Here is an 18,860-nt window from a genome sequence, read left to right on the forward strand (position 1 = left end):
GTTCTGTAGATTGTACAAAGCCTTGACTGCATTCCCCCCCCCTAATGTCAAGGTGCAACACTTGAATATTCTATTTAGGACATTAAAGACACTTCCAAAGCCTATGCAGATATATAGACTGAAATGATGTAACAGCTCCCGCACACAAGTGTGGCGGACTAAGATCAACACATGCCTTCTTATGAAACAGCATTAGGGGATCTGCCAGGCCTTGCTGCCCTCTAATGACTGGGGTGGTCCAACTAACAGCTGTAAAACAACAAACAGAGGGCACACCAGCCTAGTGTATTACCCAGAAGTAGCTTAATTATAAAAAAACATAAACATATTCACAAACAATGAAGGTATACAACATGTCAAGCCACCATCTAATGGCAGAGTTGATAGTGGGACCCAGAGCAGTCCAATGTCAAGAAGACACCGTCCGGGATCCAGAACTTGCTTAAGCGTTTGAGAGTAAACCCTCATCAGAGTCAACCCTCTTCTTGGCGTTTGACTACTCCGGGTCCTAGTATCCACTGTGCCACGAGACGGTGGCTTGACTTGTATACCTTAGTTTGTACTTTTTTTTACAATTTAATTACCCCTGAGATAATGTACTAGGCTGATGCGTAGGCTGGTGTTTATTATTTTGCAGATATATGGCCACAAGAGAGAAAATTGTACAGAGCTGATAATTTCATGTCCTGCCTTATAGCATCTGAAAAGGGGTAAATACACTTTACATAAAAAAAAAAAAAAAGGGCCACGGTCAACACCCCCATACCTTCTATAATATCACATCACTGTCTGCATCAAATCTGATTATGTAAAAAAGAAAAAGCATATCCAGTTATGAAGGACTGCACCTGTGACTGCTTTTCCTGCAACATTGTGCGTAAAATTCTCCTTTTTTAGCATATGTGCAAAAAATGTAATAAAAAAAAAATCAGTGTCTGGCTAAAGGGAAAATGCAGCACTTGGTTACCTAAGCTACCAGTGAAATGTTCCTCAGTCCTCATTGGCAAGTGTTTCTGTGGAAAGCCAAATTTTGGCACCATTTAAAAACTTGCTTAAGGGAGTCCCCAGTATACTGCGGCGGCACAAGTTCCCGACTGGAGAGAAAGGGAAGGAAGAAGAGAGGAAGTCCAAACTTTCATAGCTACTGTGCAAGTCATCGGACCGGAAAAACATTCGGCTTTGTTCATTTTCTGGGGAAGTGGCCTGAGACAGTGGGTACGATCGGTACTGACGGAGGCTTGTCTGCAGCATTTCAATCTCATCTGCCAGTAGGGAAATTTTATGGAAAGCAGTGATGAAGCCACCATGGTTAATTTGAGCCTCAGGAACCCATCGAAGGTAGCAGAGCTTCCACAGTTTTAGGTCTGGTCCATTTAACTTTGGTAACAAGACTCCATGCAGGTCTACTGGCTTGGAAAACCAGTCTCTAATGTATTGTTCTAGTCCATTGTTCTGGATTTCTGGCACATGGTGAACAAGTTCAGGCTTCAACCTCAGTATCAAAGAGTTCCTACGTGGCATGATCTCTGGCTGGGGAAAACCGTTCTTCAGGGAAGCTGGCATTCCCCGTAACGTAGAACTGTAGTTTTTCTGAGAGGAAATAGAACAAAAATATTAGACAATACATTTGGAGATGCTTCTTCATAGATGGGCCTGTTCTCCACACAGCAAAATTTACAAGCAGACTTGACATCAGAATACAATATATTACTGATTAGCAGAAGATGGAAAGGAATTCAGAGCAGAAGAAGTAAATGGCAAGTATGTGCTACAGGGGAAGGCTCATCACAAGCTTACTTCTATAGGGGGTATAGAAGACATATACAGTAAGGCATCAGAGCCACAGCACAACAATGACTTATCGAGAGCCTTTAAATATTCATGTATAGGGTTGTAATTACTTAGAATGTTTCCTAAAGCGAAGTGTGGGATTTAAAAAAAACACCTATATAGATGTAACATCTGTCCCCCCGCTACCTCAAAGACCGAGAACCGAGTGATCCAAGACTGGTGATCACCAAGTTTTCGATCTTCAGTGAGCAGAGAGCCGGTGACCGTCAGTCATCAGCTCTCTACTCTGCCCCTCCAGCTCTCACTGGAGTGCTGGGCTGTGCAGGGGGTGGGAGTGGCTGGCTCAATGATCAGACTCTCAGCAGCACACTGAGAGGCAAAGCCAGCTGCTGCTTAGGAATCTGGGTGGATCTTGACAGTAAAGTTTGGAGCAGCTGAGTGATGGCCTGCTGTCAGCTGAATGCCCGTCACAGAAGTGCAGAACTAAGTGCACACCTGTGGCCCACAGGGGAAGTAGGGTCAAAAAGAGCTTTGGCCCCACTTTTATTCTTTCCAAAGCCCAGCTCTGGAAGATGAAAAGGCTGAATTCCTAACCAAACCCCTGCTCTGGTGCAGTCTGCTTCTCCCTCTGGTGCTCCAGGCTGTGGGTGGTCCTTCAGCATAATCACATACAATGCAGGGGTATTAACCCTGCATTGTATTTGGAGAAGGAAGGAGCATGGCCACAGCCAGGAGCGCCTTGGAGAGGAAGTTATGGCTAAAGAGAAAAATAAGGTAAGTAATTACACTTTATTCCTCTTTCCTGTGTGTGTGATGAGTGTATACCCTACACTGTCCCCAAAGACAGAGATAAGTAAACATCTGGACTTTCCCTGTATAAAAAGGTTGCAGATCTTTACCATTTATGTTTTTAGCCAAGAGACTGTGCAGTTATTGTAGAAAAAGGATAAAAAAAATAGATAGATAATTTAGGGGCCAAAAGGTAGTTTTTGGGAAGACTGGTAACATGAGGCAGGCTAATCCTAAAGAGACCATAAAGATTCCAAGAGTGAGCAAAAAAAGCCCAAATGTCTCTCCAGAACCAATGGGTTACACAGTCGAGTTGAAAAAAAGACACAAGTCATTCGAAGTCAACCAACAGCAAGGCATTTCCCAACCTTGCACTACAAGGTTTTTTACTTTAATGCATCCTATGAATCCTACGAATTAAGGTTAAAAACCTGCATGCAGCGATACACCCCCCCCCCCCCCCCAGCCACCACTAAAAATACTTACCGGAGCCCAATCTCAATCCAGCGATGTGTACTAGAACAGAGGCTCTCAGCTCCCTTACTCCTCATTGGATAGAGAGGCAGTAGCCATTGCTGCTGTCAATCACACCAAGTGAGAAGAGTGTGTGTTGGGGCCGAGCCATGCTCTGTGTGTCAATGGACCCACAGGGTTGGCTTGGGAGTGAACATGTACAAGCAGTGACACGTGGCATGGGGGAGAAGCCAGGAGCACCACTAGGGGTCCCTAAAAAAGGAGAATTGAGGCTATGTGCAAAACCATTGCACAGAGCAGGCAAGTACAACATGTTGTTACATAAAAAAAACGTTCTAACAGGTAAAGTACAACATACCCAGTCACCACTTCCCTTTCTTTTTGACAACGAAAGCAAAAATAGGATTTTTGTAGTCATTGTAAAATAATTTTCTTGGAATGTATTAAGGGATACAGGCAGTCTTAAAACGTCAGATTATATTGCAGACTATGGGTGGATTGAATACTTGAAGACAAAAAAAAACAAAAAAACAAAACCAAAAAAAAAAACTGTAGGCCAACCAAGGATAACGCCTCCTACAGCCAGCACATCTCAGTTTTCTAGCAAGCAATACCAAGATCATGATAGTAAACTTGGAGGGGTGTGATTGGTGTTCAATGGACTCCAATAAAAATGTAAGGCGAGTACAAATAACCCATTTTCTTTCTTATCCATTGAGGAACTTAGAAAGTCTAGCTGAGGGTTAGGCAACACAGTAAACAAATGCCAACAGGCCCGAGACAAAAAACACAGAACCAGGAACTTCCTGCAGTCACATAGCCACCTAAAAGGACCTTACTGTTGCACCCCTAGGGATTCCATCCAAGAAAAAAAAATGAATCAATGGCCGATGGACTATTTTAACAAAACTACCCATTTTAACAAAACGGTACCAGAGCTCCAATCTCCCCCATTGGACTATAAGGAAGTGTTTCACTTCCATGCTATCCAGTCCACAATGATCCCTGCCTCAGTAAATCGTTCAGCTGTTGCAGAACTACAAGTCCCATGAGGCATAGCAAGACTGACAGCCACAAGCATGACACCCAGAGGCAGAGGCATGATGGGACTTGTAGTTTTGCAACAGCTGGAGGTCCGCTAATTGCTATTGTGAGACTGCCGATTATTTTTTAATGACTGATGCATGTCATTGCCATGGCATTGTTTGACTGAATCCAGACTGGATGACCCTCCAGTAGGATAGTGCAATGCTGCACACACACACACACACACACACACACACACACACACACACACACCAAGAGTCTGATCATCCAAAGCTCCAGGATATTAAATTGAGAAGAGCCTCCAATGACAACCAAGTACCGATGCCCAGGACACCCTCCAGTCTGACATATCTCAATACATCAAGAGGATCCTCCAAAAAATGGAAAGGAAGAATTTTCAACTCCAAAGCCAGATTTATGCGCCACCAAGCCAGACACAATCTAGTGCTTGGCAAAAAAAAAAAAAAAAAAAGTGTCAGTATAAGCCAAGGGATTGATTTACTAAAGGGAAATCCACTTTGCACTACAAGTGCACTTGCAAGTGCAGTTGCTGTAGATCTGAGGGGAAGCTCTGAAATTAGACGAAGGTCTGCTGATTTTATCATCCAATCACGTGCAAGCAAAAATGCTGTTTTTTTTCCCCTTGCATGTCCCCCTCAGATTTACAGCGACTGCACGTCTAAGTGCACTTGCAGTGCAAAGTGGATTTTCCTTTGGTAAATAACCCCTTTTATGTCCCTCAATGGAAAAGGAGGAAAGGAAGAAAGACTGGTGCTCCTTTGTGTGACAATCGGAATTGCTGGTTATCCCTCCCTGGGGATTCTCTATAGGGTCACAGGCGATGCATAAATTAGGCTTTGCATGGCCACCCTAAATGAAGGTACAAATAGTACAAGACTTACATTTGGTTTGACACTCCCATGGGACTGTTCTGGAACACTTCGTGTCGTCTGAGATGCCCAGTGCTACACAAAAGAAAAATACAGTTTGTTAAAGCTTTGTAATATGCATTTTGATTAAGTTAGAAGTGATACTAGAGTTAGATAATAGCAAAGGGACAATGAAAATATATATGTGATCAGCTGCTATAGCCACATATGAGCATTCCAAGTAAATGTGCTTTGCCTTAATAGGAGTACACTACCCTTTTAAGATCTAGATAATTTACCAGCTTTTTTTTTTTTTATATTTAAGATTACATCAAGCCAATAAGTGGACGAAAGTACATTCTATATTTCCATACTAAGAATCTTTGTGTACTGCTGTGGCCACAGGGAGCCACTCCTTAAAGCAGTTGTAAACCCACATATACATTTTTTTTTTTTTTACACCTGCAAGGCAAAAGCCATAATGAGCTAGTATGCTTACTGTGATTTTTTTTTGCCTCCCTGAAACATTCTCTGTGAGCCCCTGAACCTCTTCTCCCCCCACCCACTTCCCTTTGTCTGGAATCATCCAGCAGGGGGGGGGGGGGAGACAACACTGAGCAGGGGGGAGAGAATACTTGCAACTCCCCTGCCTGCCCAGGTGTCGGGTGAAGCATCGGGAGCATTTCCCAGAGTACAAGTACTCAGGGAAATGCTCGGTATCGGTCCCGATACTGATACTAGTATCGGTATCGGGACATCCCTATCTCACAACTGAGTATAAAAAAGAAGAGAGGAGGCTCTAAGTGTAGCAATTTGGTTACATTTAATGAAGGTACAACATTTACCAACTTATTGCTACACTTAGAGGTGCCTCTCTTCTCTTTTATACCCTGTAAAAAAAATGCTTTGATATACAAGTGCTTTGGATTACAAGCATGTTTCTGGAATGAATTATGCTCGCAAACCAAGGTTTCACTGTATTACTTCCCACTTAAAAGGTTCTTTCCACTTAAGTGGAAAGCCCCTTAAAATTTAAAAAAATAAAAAAACCACAACATCCTTTTTTGTTGTTACACTGTAAACAATACATGATGTTACATTCATTTCGTGTGGCCAGTTTACCTTTGTCCTTTTAAAAAACTTAGGATTTTCATTCTGAACGTTGGGCACGCTCTTTCCAATGTATAAAGGGTTATTGAACAGAGTGCGATCCTTTGCTGAAAACTGCAGAGACCAGTTCCACACGGAGGGGAATTTCAAGCCTTTTTCATCTCCCAGTTGAATATTTTTCCCTATAGCAAACTCCTGGAAAATAAATTGTGCAGAAAAAAATTAAATGCAGAGAAAAGCTGTGACAACCAAAGCATGCTAGGTTCATATTGTATAACTGTAAGATGAAAACCTATGCAGCAGTGATGGATATCTTTGTATGTGGGGAGTTCACTGTGTGCTTTATGACAAAACTACAGCTACACTCATGTATCTAAACTTCAGAGAGAGAGATATATGTAAGCTGCCATTATTGACCTCCTAATGAATGTGCTGGGTACATGGCTACATGTCTAATACTTAAAGCAGTATTAAACCCCCCAAAAAATGTAATACACAGTAGATCACCAATCATTAGATGTGGTGGCGGCATTCGTTTTCTTTTTTTCTTAGGTTTTCAGCTGGCCAATAACACACTTTCTGTATTTTCTGTACACTGTGGATAAAGGAGCAACAGAGACTGCTTTGGTCAGAAGCATTGTCAGTCTGGGCATGGAGGGTAGTGTTGGATATACTAGCAGGTTTAGATACACTAGGGCCTGGTTCACACTTGTGTGGGTGGTTGCAGGTATCGCACTTGTTCCTGCACCCAGAATGCACTGCTCTTAACAGACACACAGGGCTGCCATTCATTCTTAATTACATTTGCGGGAGCAGGAAATCGCTGGATGCAAAGGCACCGTATGGTTTTCCTGCGGCTTTAAAAAGGTGCAGGGAACTTTGGGGGGAGGGGCAGAAGTGGCAGGACAGAGGGACGAACCTACCAGATTGTAGTCAAGGACTTTACAGATATTGTAAAAAGTAAAGTCTGCTTTTGGTTTTAATACCGCTTTAAGTCACTGATGTTGAACAAGCATGCATCAGGTGACTCCATAGAGAAGTCAGAACTATTGCTATACATACTTGTCCTGGTCAGTAACAAAAATACTGACATCACTGGATAAGAAGCTAGACAAGTAGCATTTGTAGAGGAGGATTGGCAGGAGGCAGCGTACATGTTCCTCGGTGCAGGTTCAATCCACTTCAGAGGTCACAGGTAAAGGCAAGCCTAAATCATTCTATAGAAATGCTTTGTACCAGAACAAACAATTGAATGGAAATGTACTCACTGTACTTTGCTGAACACGCTGGTGGGGACAGTTGAAAAGAAATGTTCCAAAGAGTGAGATGCATGTGCTGTCATGCAACACAGTTAGATAGGTCTCTGTAAACTGGAAAGCTGCTGGGTATTGCTCTTGCAGCTGCCAAACACAGTCCAGGAACAGCACAAACAGGGGACACTGAAGAAAAAAAACACAGATGTTTGACAATCACCACATTGATCCGTTTTGCATCCAACAATTCAGTGTAATATTCTCTGCTACCCCGCTTACTCTACATGATCTGATCCCCCTCCCCAATCATAAACCCAATAGTTTTATGTATACACGTTGTCTAGACGTTCTTCAACAAGTCACTTCCACCATGAACATGCAATGAAGCAGAGTTTACAGTTCGAGACTCCCTTCAACCAGTCAAAGCAGGAACATGGCTTGGATCGCATCAAAAACCTAACACAGGTACGTTATTGATGCATTCTTGCTGCATTTTCAATGTATTTCAACTGGGAGGTGCATTTTTTTTTTTAACTGACCAAAACTGCAGCAAGCTAGATCTTTTTTTTTTTCTCAAAAAAGGATGTTTATTGAATAATATGGCAAAAAATACATGGTTACATACATTTTGTTTTTGTCAGTAGCAAGCTAGATCTTTAACACAACGGAAGCGCAATAGACCAGTGTGAAGATGTACATAAAGTTTGAAGGTACATTTTTCTTGAGCTTTTCTCTCGCTAAATGTCTTGATAATGGTCAATGCTAAATTCATATTAAATTTCAATTCATGATATTAATTAAAAAAGCCTAATATAATAAAAAGAAAACATTTCCATTCAGTGCACCTCTAGTGCTAAATAATTCAAATGTGGACAATCTGCATAGCATTTGTCGTTTACTGTATATCTGTCCGTGTGGGCTGCTATATGTTGGCAGAACTAATGGGGCCCTACGTGCCAGGTTTGGGGAGCAACGACAAGCTGTCCAGGCTGGCAATCCATAATATAGTATTTCTCGTCATTTTGCTGTACACCATCAGAAAATGCCATTGCCTTCAGGTGTGAATCATTGAATCCATACCAGAGAAATTCGCACCAGCAGAGAGGTTCCAATGTCTGTGCAGACAAGAGACCTTTTGGATCTATAATCAAAATACCATGACACCTCATGGCCTTAAATGAGGAGATTCAAATTAATAGTCATATAATAACTATTCCTTCATTTTAATTCTTTTCTCTTATTGGTCAATCATGTATATAGGTATTATGATTTTTTTCCTAAAAAATAATGATTTTTAATGGTTATATTTGCATCATTTTCAGGTTCAAGGCCCCTTCTCTCACTTCTTCATGCTCCTTGTTCCCCCTTTCCCTTGTGCTTTTTCCCCTCTTCCTTTGAGGTTATACATTTTCCTGTTGGGAAGGGGGGGGGGGGGTAAGTAAAAAATGATGAGCCAACTACATACAGCTTTATAACATTTGCATAAGAATGTGTTTGCGCATACTGTTCTGGCTGTATGTGCGTACCTATGTGCATTTGTGGATATAGGCACCTCAGCTCTTGCACATTGGACCCGCTGACACGCGTGATAACACCAATATGCCTCACCATTGCCGCAAAATTGGCCGTCTATATAGATGTTCCATACTTGCGTCTTATGGTGACCTATGTGTAGGTATATCTTATATATTATTGTTTTATGTGCATGTATGTATATATATATATATATATATATATATATATATATATATATATATATATATATATATATATATATATATATAATGTGTAGGTATATCTTGTATACATCTTGCCCATTGTAATAGACAGAGCCAAACCAAACACTTAAATACCTGCCCGCTATGAAGTCAAAACACTTCATATAATGTACTGTACCTCTTTGGCAGATTTTTTCAAGTGGTTGCACCTATCAAGAAATGGATAGCCAGCCATGACCCACTCTTTCTGTATGAGACTCTGAAATCCAACAACGGTCCGGAAATACGGATCTGACATCAGCTGGACAAGAGAGGCCACCAGGCAACTGAGGTCCCGACCTTCCTCTTCTGAAACACACAAAAAACATCCCATCACTTCATAAGTCATTGTTAAGGTGTGCCTGGGAAACATGTTCATATTGCTCTGTTTGGCACAGTGTAGGACATTTTAGCTTTACAAATTTAAAGGGGAATTACATTAAATGATTTAAAGTAGAATTCTAGTCAAATACCTGCCCCCAGCCCCATTTTAAGCCAATTCTAACAACCCAGTGAAGGAAAGATGTCTATATTTACCTATTCTGACAACTCTACAGCATCCAGCTTTAGTGAAGAGGAGACCGCCGAGCCTCGGCAATGACATCACCCATAGTTTTACTATCGGGCAGCCAAAGTACACCAACTCTAGCGCTGGGAGCTGATCATGTGACCAAACCAGAGGGCTCTCAAAAAAGGGAAGGATACACATCTTGGGCCAAATCCTCAAAAATCCTGCCTAACCTGACTTAAAATTTCTACCTAAGTGCCCGATCCACAAAGCACTTACCTAGAAATTTCAGGCCGTGTAACTTAAATGTCTCCGGCGCAAGGCGGTTCTCTTCTGCAGGGGGCGATGACAATTTAAATGAGGCGCGCTCCCGCGCCGGCCGTACTGCGCATGCTCGTGACGTAATTTTCCCGACGGACAGCGCGCGAAATTACGTTACGTCTGGCTTTGTGGATTGCGACGGGACAATAAAGTTGCGTCGGGTAAAAAAAAAGTTACGCGCCGGAAAAAAAAAATGTAAAATTTTAAAAAAAACGCGGCGATCGAAAAAAAGGTGTTACTAGTTTACACTTGGTAAAAGCAGAACTAATTTTACGTATGCAAACGTAAACTTACGCAGAAAACACAAAGCTGAAAAGCTTTGTGGATCTCCGTAAGTCCTCATTTGCATACGCAAAGCGGCATTTCAATGAGAAATGCCCCCAGCGGCGGATGCGGTACTGCATCCTAAGATCTGACCGTGTAAGTGTCTTACAGATGTCGGATCTTCTGCCTATCTTTGGAAAACTGATTCTGAGGATCAGTTCCAAAGATGGGCACAGGGATACGCAGGCTGAACAGCAGTTCCACCTGCGTATCCCTTTTGAGGATTTGGCCCCTTGTCTCTACAGGGTAGTTAAAATAGGCTTAGAATGGGGTGGTTTAGGTATAGTTAGTATCCGACTAACATAATAAGTCAATGCAAAGATAGTTTTAAGTAACTGTAGGTACTCACTTAAAAAAACCTAACTCTTAAGAGAATGCAAAAATGAAATAAAAAAGTTACAAGTGTTTAGAGATGATTTTTACCTATAGAGCTTTGCATTTACTTCCCTATCACAAGGTAGATAAGAAAAAAATCTGACTCTAAAAAGGAACTCATAAAAGAAAAGGGTAAAGGTGTTTACAGCTGTTCTTTACCTTTGGAAAAATAGGCAAATAAATGCCAAGTTGTATCGTTAGACAATAAGGAAACACATACATTTCAAAAAAATAAAGCATTAAAATGTAAACACTCAGGCTGTGTTTGATCTTTTACACAACACGATCTAATCATATTTCAGGGGAAAGGGCAGATCTACAGTAAGAGAGGCTTGGAAAGGAGCCGGTATGCAACTATTTGGCTGGGGATGCAAAACAGTTTCTCCAAAATAGCAATTTTCTGACTCAACTGCTGTGCGAGTCTTGCCGATCAGTTGACTTGGCAAGAAGCGGAATGAGTCATACATTGTATATTGCTGTGCTAGAGAGGGAAATCCCTGTGTATCCTACATACAACGCTGAATTCCACCCATAGCAAACACTAGCCACTGTTTCCCTGGGACAAACCTCAGACTTTTACACATCAGATGTCTGTCTTCATGCTATCATCTTCAGTTTACAGGACATCTTTTAAATGGACTTACAGTGCCATGAAAAAGTATTCACACCCCTCAAAATTTTCCACATTATGTCATGTTACAACCAAAAACTTAAATGTATTTTATTGGGACTTTATGTGATAGACCAACACAAAGTGACATATAATTGTGAAGTGAAAGGAAAATGATAAATGGTTTTCCATTAAAAAAAAAAAAAAAAAAAATATCTGAAAAAAGTGTGGCGTGCATTTGTATTCAGCCCCCTTTGCTCAAATACCCCCAACTAAAATCTAGTGGAACCAATTGCCTTCAGAAGTTCCTTTATTAGTAAATAGAGTCCACCTGTGTGTAATTTAATCTCAGTATAAATATGGCTGTTCTGTGAAGCCCTCAGAGATTTGTTAGAGAACCTTGGTAAACAAATAGCATCATGAAGGTCATGGAACACACCGGCAGGTCAGGAAAAAAGTTGTGGAGAAGTTTAAAGCAGGGTTAGGTTATAAAAAGGTTATAAGCTTTGAATATCTTATGGAGCACTGTTCAATCTATCATCCGAAAATGGAAAGAGTGTGACAACTGCAAACCTATCAAGACATGACCGTCCACCTAAACTGACAGGCCAGGCAAGGAGACCATTAATCAGAGAAGCAGCCAAGAGGCCTTTGGTAACTCTGGAGGAGCTGCAGAGATCCACAGCTCAGGTGGGAGAATCTGTCCACAGGACAACTATTAGTTGTGCACTCCACAAATCTGGCCTTTATGGAAAAGTGGCCAGAAGAAAGCCATTGTTGAAAGAAAGCAATAAGAAGTACCGTTTGTAGTTTGCGAGAAGCCATGTAGGGGACACGGCAAACGTGAAATTAGGTGCTCTGGTTAGGAGGAGACAAAAAATTGAACTTCTTGGCCTAAGGGCAAAACTCTGTGTGGCAAAAAACTAACACAGCACATCACCCTGAACACACCATCCCCACCGTGAAACATGGTGGTGGCATCATCATGTTGTGGGGATGCTTTTCTTCAGCAGGAAAAGGAAAGCTGGTCAGAGTTGATGGGAAGATGGATGAAGCCAAATACAGGGCAATCTTAGAAGAAAACCTGTTATGCCTTGTACACACGATCGGAATTTCTGATGAAAAAAGATAGACAGAATTTTTTCATCGGATATTTCGACTTTTTTCCGTCAGAGTTTAGAAATAGAACATGTTTTATTTTTTTCCAGATGGAAAAAAAATCCTTATCGGAAATTCCGTTAGTCTGTGTGGAATTTTTCTTGGCTCGTCACGTGTTTTGGATGGTCGGAATTTGGTCCGGCAGTGTCAAGACAGCTTCAACGGTATGCCGACGGAAAATTCCTTCGGATTTTATCCCATCGGAAATTCCAATCGTGTGTACAGGGCATTAGTCTGCAAAAGACTTGAGAATGGGATGGAGGTACCCCTTCCAGCAGGACAACGACCCAAAACATACAGCCAGAGCTACAATGGAATGGTTTAGATCAAACCATATTAATGTGCTAGAATGGCCCAGTCAATGGCCAGACCTAAATCCAATTAAGAATCTGTGGCAAGACTTAAAAATTGCTGTTCACAGACGCTCTCCATCCAATCTGACAGAGCTTGAGCTATTTTGCAAAGAAGAATGGGCAAAAATGTCACCCTCTAGATGTGCAAAGCTGGTGGAGACATACCAAAAAAGACTTGCAGCTGTAATTGCAGCAAAAAAAGTATTGACTCGGCGGGCTGAATACAAATGCACGCCACGCTTTTCACATACAGTATTTATAAAAATTATGTGCCACTCTGTGTTGGTCTATCACATAAAATCCCAATAAATATATAAAAAATTTTGGTTGTAACATGACAAAATACAATATTTCAAGAGGTATGAATACTTTTTTCAAGGCATTGTAGATGAGAAAAAAAAATAGAAGCAAACAATGATTACTTCCCTTTTCTACTTTATCTGAAACAGTTCCCTTTCCTTATTCCAATAAATATGGTTAAACCAAACTTCGAAGTGATGACATATATTCACTGGTAAAGCAACTTTTCAAAAGAATCTTATGCATTTTATCTGTAGTGTTCCCAAGGTAACATTTATGGGCATATTCAATAAGGCACAGGACAATTAAAGCGGAGTTTCACCCAAAAGTGGAACTTCCGCTTATCTGTTCGGGGGGGTGGGTTACCCGTCTGACAGGCATCTTTTCCCACTTCCGGGTGTCTGGGCCTCGGCCAGTGATGTCACCACAGGGCTCCCTCCTCCTCCTAGAGGCCAATAGGAGAGAGGAGCGGGACCTCGCACATGCGCAGTAGGGTTCCCGACGTGAAGCCGAAATGCTATACTGCCGGGTTCCCTTACACGCAATGGCGGCGGCAGCACCCGACAGCTGATGGAAACATGAGCTGCGTGTACCGACATCGCTGGACTCCAGGACAGGCAAGTGTCCTATTAAAAGCCAGCAGCTAAAGTATGTGTAGCTGTCAGCTTTTATTTTTTTGGGGCAGGACACAGATTTAAAGTGCAATGCCCTTTAAAAAATGTATGTATCTATCTGGATTGAGCACTGATTAAGAGGGTATATCCAGGCCTTGGAGATGCCAAGAGTCCCAGTCCTATGAATCATGTATGCTTGTAAATATACATTTTTGCAAGTATATAGTCTACTTTTTAGTAATAAAAGTGTTTGAAGTAATGAACTAGCTTGAAACCCCCTTTTTGCGGTTTTGTTTGTTTTTTGTCCAGAATCCAAGATTCCCCTATACGAAGAGGGCTGCAAAGCTGTGAGTGGATCATTGGCACCATATAGATTGACCAACCAATAATCTTCCTAGTACACAAGCCTCTCTACTTCCAGTCAAGTTCCTACACTATGGCCTTTTAACACTTGTTATTTTTTAAACTGAATTTGTCATCTACAGATGGATTACTTCATTTTGTCCATTATTCAACAAGTGTAAATGTGCAAAAATAGAGAGGAAAACTTGGACAGCGGCACTCCAAAAAAATGTTTCTTTTATTAAAACTGGTCACAAAAAATACATGCCACAGCAAAAAATAGAACAGAAGCTGACGCGTTTCACAATGTAGCCCAGTGCTTAATCATTGCTAGCTCGCTAGCTAGGATTAAGCACTGGGCTACAGTGTTAAACGCGTCAGATCCTGTTCTATTTTTTGCTGTGGCATGTATTTTTGTGACCAGTTTTAATAAAAGAAACATTTTTTTGGAGTGCGGCTGTCCAAGTTTTCCTCTATATTTTTGCATTGTTATTGCATTGCCGGCACCCATGGTTTGGATTCAGTGAAAAGGCTCTTTGGTTTCATCTGAGCGGTTACCCTTTCCTCTATCTTGCTTTGGACTTTGCAAGTGTAAATGTGCATTACTTAAATCTTAATATAATCCTGTTCCCCTATTCATATGTTACAGTTTTATGTTGATAAGTTTAAACACCTGAATCTATAAGTATTGCAAAAGCCTCACTAGTACAAAATCAAAAAAAGAGGAAAGGTAATTTGGGACATAGTCTAATGGGCGTTTCCACATGCCCCAAGTGTTTTCGCAAAGTTCAGCTGCTAAGTGGCATCAGCTCTGTATTAGGTTTAAATATCACCCCGTCCTTGTCTATTTTAGAGAATGGCACCTGCAGTGCTTACGCAAGTCACGCACTGTCATGCATGCATGTTCCATTACACAAAAGGTGATCTTAGCATAGGAAAAATGCCATTACAGACATACACAAAGCATCATATATCCATTCCACTAGTAGATTCTACGGTGACATTTTGTTAATGTGCTAGAATTGTGCTGACATAACCTACTCTTATTGCTGCTATTTCTATACAGGATTTATATCAGCAGCAACAGTTTGCAGAGCGCTTTACAACATGGGGCAAACAGTACAGTTACAATACAATACAGGAGGGATCAGAGGTCCCTGCTCATAATAGCTTACAATCTAGAAGGAAGGGTCAAGTGGAACAAAAGGCAACAGTGGTGGGGGGATGATCAGATGCAGAAAATAAAAAAATATAGTTGTCAGGTGTGGGTAGGCTTCTCTGAAGAGGAGGGTTTTCAGGGATCGTCTAAAAGCTAATAAAGTTGGATATAATTGGACAAATTTGGGTAAGGAGTTCCATAGGATTGGAGAGGCTCTGGAAAAAGTGCTGGAGGCGAGCATGGGAGGATGTGATGAGGGAGCTAGAGAGCAGGAAGTCTTGAGAAAAATGAAGAGAACAATTAAGTTGGTATTTAGAGACCAAGTCAGTGATGTAGCTGGGAGCAGAGTTGTGGATGGTTTTGTAAGTAGTAGTTAGTACTTTGAATATAATTTGTTGAGTGAGCGGGAGCCAGTGGAGGGATTGGCAAGGTGGAGTCTGGCAGCAGCATTCATGATGGATCTAAGGGGGGATAGACTACGTAGAGGTAAGTCAATGAGGAGGGAGTTGCAGTAGTCGAGGCAAGAGATGACCAGGGAGTGAATTAAGAGATTTGTTGTGTCATTGGTTAGAAAGGGGCATATTTTGGAGATGTTGCGGAGGTTGAGGCGGCAAGATTTGGACAGTGATTGGACGTGGGGCTTAAAGGAGGGTTCAGAGTCCAGGATTACACCTAGGACCTTAGAATGTGGGGATGGGCTTATAGTTGTGCCATCGATTTTGACAGAGAGATCAGGGGAAGAGGCACGTGGGGGAGGAAAAATGATCAGTTCAGTTTTGGATAGATTATGATTGAGGAAATGGTGCGACATCCAGACTGATATATCCGATAGTAAATTAGTAATAAGTGAGGAGACTGAAGGAGTGAGCTGATGGGTAGAGAAAGATTTGAGTGTCGTCAGCATAGAGATGGTATTGGTAGCCACGAGAGGCTGACCCAGGGAGAAGGTGTAGATTGAAAATGAGAGGTCCGAAAAACAGAACCTTGGGGGACTCCCAACAGAGAAAGGAAGGAGAGGAGTAGGTAGAATTGTAAGTAACACTAAAGGTGCAATTGGAGTAAAAGAACCAGCGAAGAGTACAGTCACAAAGGCATGGAGTTTTTGAGGAGGAGGAGATGGACAACCGTATCAAAGGCAACAGAGAGGTCCAGGAGTACAAGATAGTGTCCATTGGTTTTGGCCGTTCTTAGATCGTGTGTTAGTTTTAGCAGAGCAGTTTCTGTGGAGCGTTGAGAACAAAATCCAGACTGAAGGGGATCGAGAAGGCCATTATCAGCAAGGTAGTCGCTCAGTAGAGTTGCAGACCAGAAGTTCAAGGAGTTCGGATAAAAAGGGGAGCAAGGAGATGGGGCGTAGATTGTTAAGATTGGATGGGTCTAGTGAGGGCTTTTTAAGTATGGGGCTGACAAGTGCATGTTTTAGAGAGTTGGGGGAAGATGCCAGAACAGAGGGAGAGATTGAAGATGTGGGTTAGAGAGTGTAGAATAGAGCCAGAGGGTGAACGTAGCATTTGTGAGGGAACAGGATCCAAAGGGCAGGTGGTAAGATGGGTGTTGGCAAGCAAGTTAGCAACCTCATCTATAGAGGTTGGTTTGAAAGGAGGAAGTAATGATCGTACCTGTGGGCATGAAGTGTAATGTGTGGAGGGTATCGGAACAGTAGAGATCTCCTCGCGTATTGTATCAATCTTCTGTTTGAAGTGGTTGGCGATCTCCTGGGCTGTGTGGGCTGTGAGTGAATTGGTGGAGGCAGTGGAGTATGAAGTAGAGAGTTGAAGGTAGAGAAGAGTTGACGGGGACGGACATGGGATTGTCACTCCTACCCAAGTAAAGTGGTTTAGATAACCCAAAGCAGAAACATATTTCTCTTTCAATCAATATTGACACATTTTAAACCATTACTTGAAAATACAACCAGTTAGAATTAGAGTCTGTCAACTTACCGGATAGTTCCCAATTTTTCTATTTTAATTTTCCCAATGCATCTGTGATGGTTAGGTCAGCCATGGCGATTTCCCCCAAACACAGCTATATATAAGAAAACAAACTAGTCCTGCGTACTTGCCAGAATTAAATAGATTTTCTTTTTCACTGAGCAAGCAAGAAACCACTCCACAACAATAGGTACTGCTGGGCAATGGGGATCCCTGGTGTCCTACCTCCACTGTATGGGCCACTCAGTGTCCACTACATGGTATGGAAATATCTTTAAAGTGTAATGAAAAAGGGGCTTTGGTTGTGAAATTAGAAGAAAACATTTTAATCACTTAATTTCTCACATCTGTATACCACCTATGAACCAACGAATCAATAAAAAAACAATAGCCATGTGTAGAGAGGGAAGGAGGCATTAATCAGGGTTTGTAAGGGTAAACCAAGTGGTTAAATAGAATGAAAACTGACATCATATGCAGATAGAAGTTCACCCTTTTGATCTGCAGATGAAACATAGTAAATACAAGAGTAGCGATGTTACTTTGCATCTCTCCATGTCTGAATAGTGTTTTTAAACACTGTGCCAGAAGGTACATTTTGCGACAGCAGTTGCTGCAATAGCTGCTGTATTTACATAGAAACTCCTGGCTATCATTTTGACAGCTAGAAATTGCAGAGGCCAGACCTACTACACACACCCTGTGCACTTTTTTTTATGACCATATCTAGCACGACCCATGTCCATAACTGGTTAGGCAAATATATACTTGCACGCTCTACTGTATGAAGTACTATGACTCCTTTACTATAAAACAATCTAAAATAAAAGTAAAAAAAGCATAGTATAAAGTAAAAGTAACCTTGAATGACAACAGAAAGTCTCCTGGAATCCATGACATAGACCAGCTCCGCCGCCTGCTTCAGAAACACCCTGCAAGCATAAACAAATAATAACTCAGTTGCTTATTTAAAGTACAGCCAAGTAAGCAGATGAAATCTTCAGTCTGGTATTAGTCTGTTTCTTGTATCGTAGGAACTTCAGGATCAGTCGTTGTCCTGGATTGTACCACAGACAAGAATAGATTTTTAACCTTAGACTGTTCACTGGAGCACTAGTAACTTTCTATTTATATTTTTGCTTCCAAACCCCTCAAGTCGATTGCTCCCCCTTAAAAAAAAAAAAAAAAAAGTCATCTGAAACAGACAGCCACCCATTTCTAACCTGAACAGCCCCATATTTCTCTGATCAGCTGATTGAATGAAACCTGCAGTTCTCAAAACACTAATGCCGCGTACACACGATCATTTTTCGGGTTTGTAAAAAAAAAAAAAAGTTTTTTAAAAATGTAATTTAAAATTATCGTGTGTGGGCTTTAGAGCATTTTTCGGGTTCTGAAAAACAAAAAAAAAAAAAAAAAATCGAACATGCTCTATTTTTTAACAACGTTTTTCGGGTTGTAAAAAAGGTAAAAAAATGATCGTGTATGGGCTTTAACGACGTGAAAAACCCGCGTATGCTCATAAGCAAGTTATGAGACGAGAGCGCTCGTTCAGGTAAAAGTAGCGTTCGTAATGGAGATAGCACATTCGTCATGCTGTAACAGACAGAAAAGCGCGAATCGTTGTTTACCAACACAAAATCAGCCCCAAGGGTGGCGTCATCCGCATGGAACTTCCCCTTTATAGTGCCGTCGTATGTGTTGTACGTCACCGTGCTTTGCTAGAGCATTTTTTTTCACTATCGTGTGTAGGCAAAGCCATTTTAATGATG

The 18,860-nt window shown here is 41.5% G+C and overlaps 1 protein-coding gene across 2 annotated transcripts in view; it reads right to left on the minus strand.

The window, feature by feature from the left end:
- Nucleotides 1-563: 563 nt before the first annotated feature.
- MTMR10 (myotubularin related protein 10) overlaps nucleotides 564-18,860 on the minus strand; it is a 119,654-nt gene continuing 101,357 nt past the window's right edge. For both annotated transcript variants that reach the window (XM_040342818.1, XM_040342819.1), the window contains exons 12-17: nucleotides 17,950-18,020; nucleotides 9,230-9,399; nucleotides 7,349-7,519; nucleotides 6,093-6,275; nucleotides 5,004-5,066; nucleotides 564-1,590 (exon numbers count right to left, since the gene is read on the minus strand). In XM_040342818.1, the coding sequence (XP_040198752.1) occupies nucleotides 991-1,590; nucleotides 5,004-5,066; nucleotides 6,093-6,275; nucleotides 7,349-7,519; nucleotides 9,230-9,399; nucleotides 17,950-18,020 (1,258 nt within the window). In that variant the 3' untranslated portion in view covers nucleotides 564-990. The remainder of the gene's footprint in view (nucleotides 1,591-5,003; nucleotides 5,067-6,092; nucleotides 6,276-7,348; nucleotides 7,520-9,229; nucleotides 9,400-17,949; nucleotides 18,021-18,860) is intronic.

The sequence above is a fragment of the Rana temporaria genome, chromosome 3 (assembly GCF_905171775.1).
Source record: "Rana temporaria chromosome 3, aRanTem1.1, whole genome shotgun sequence".
Taxonomy (NCBI): Eukaryota; Metazoa; Chordata; class Amphibia; order Anura; family Ranidae; genus Rana; species Rana temporaria.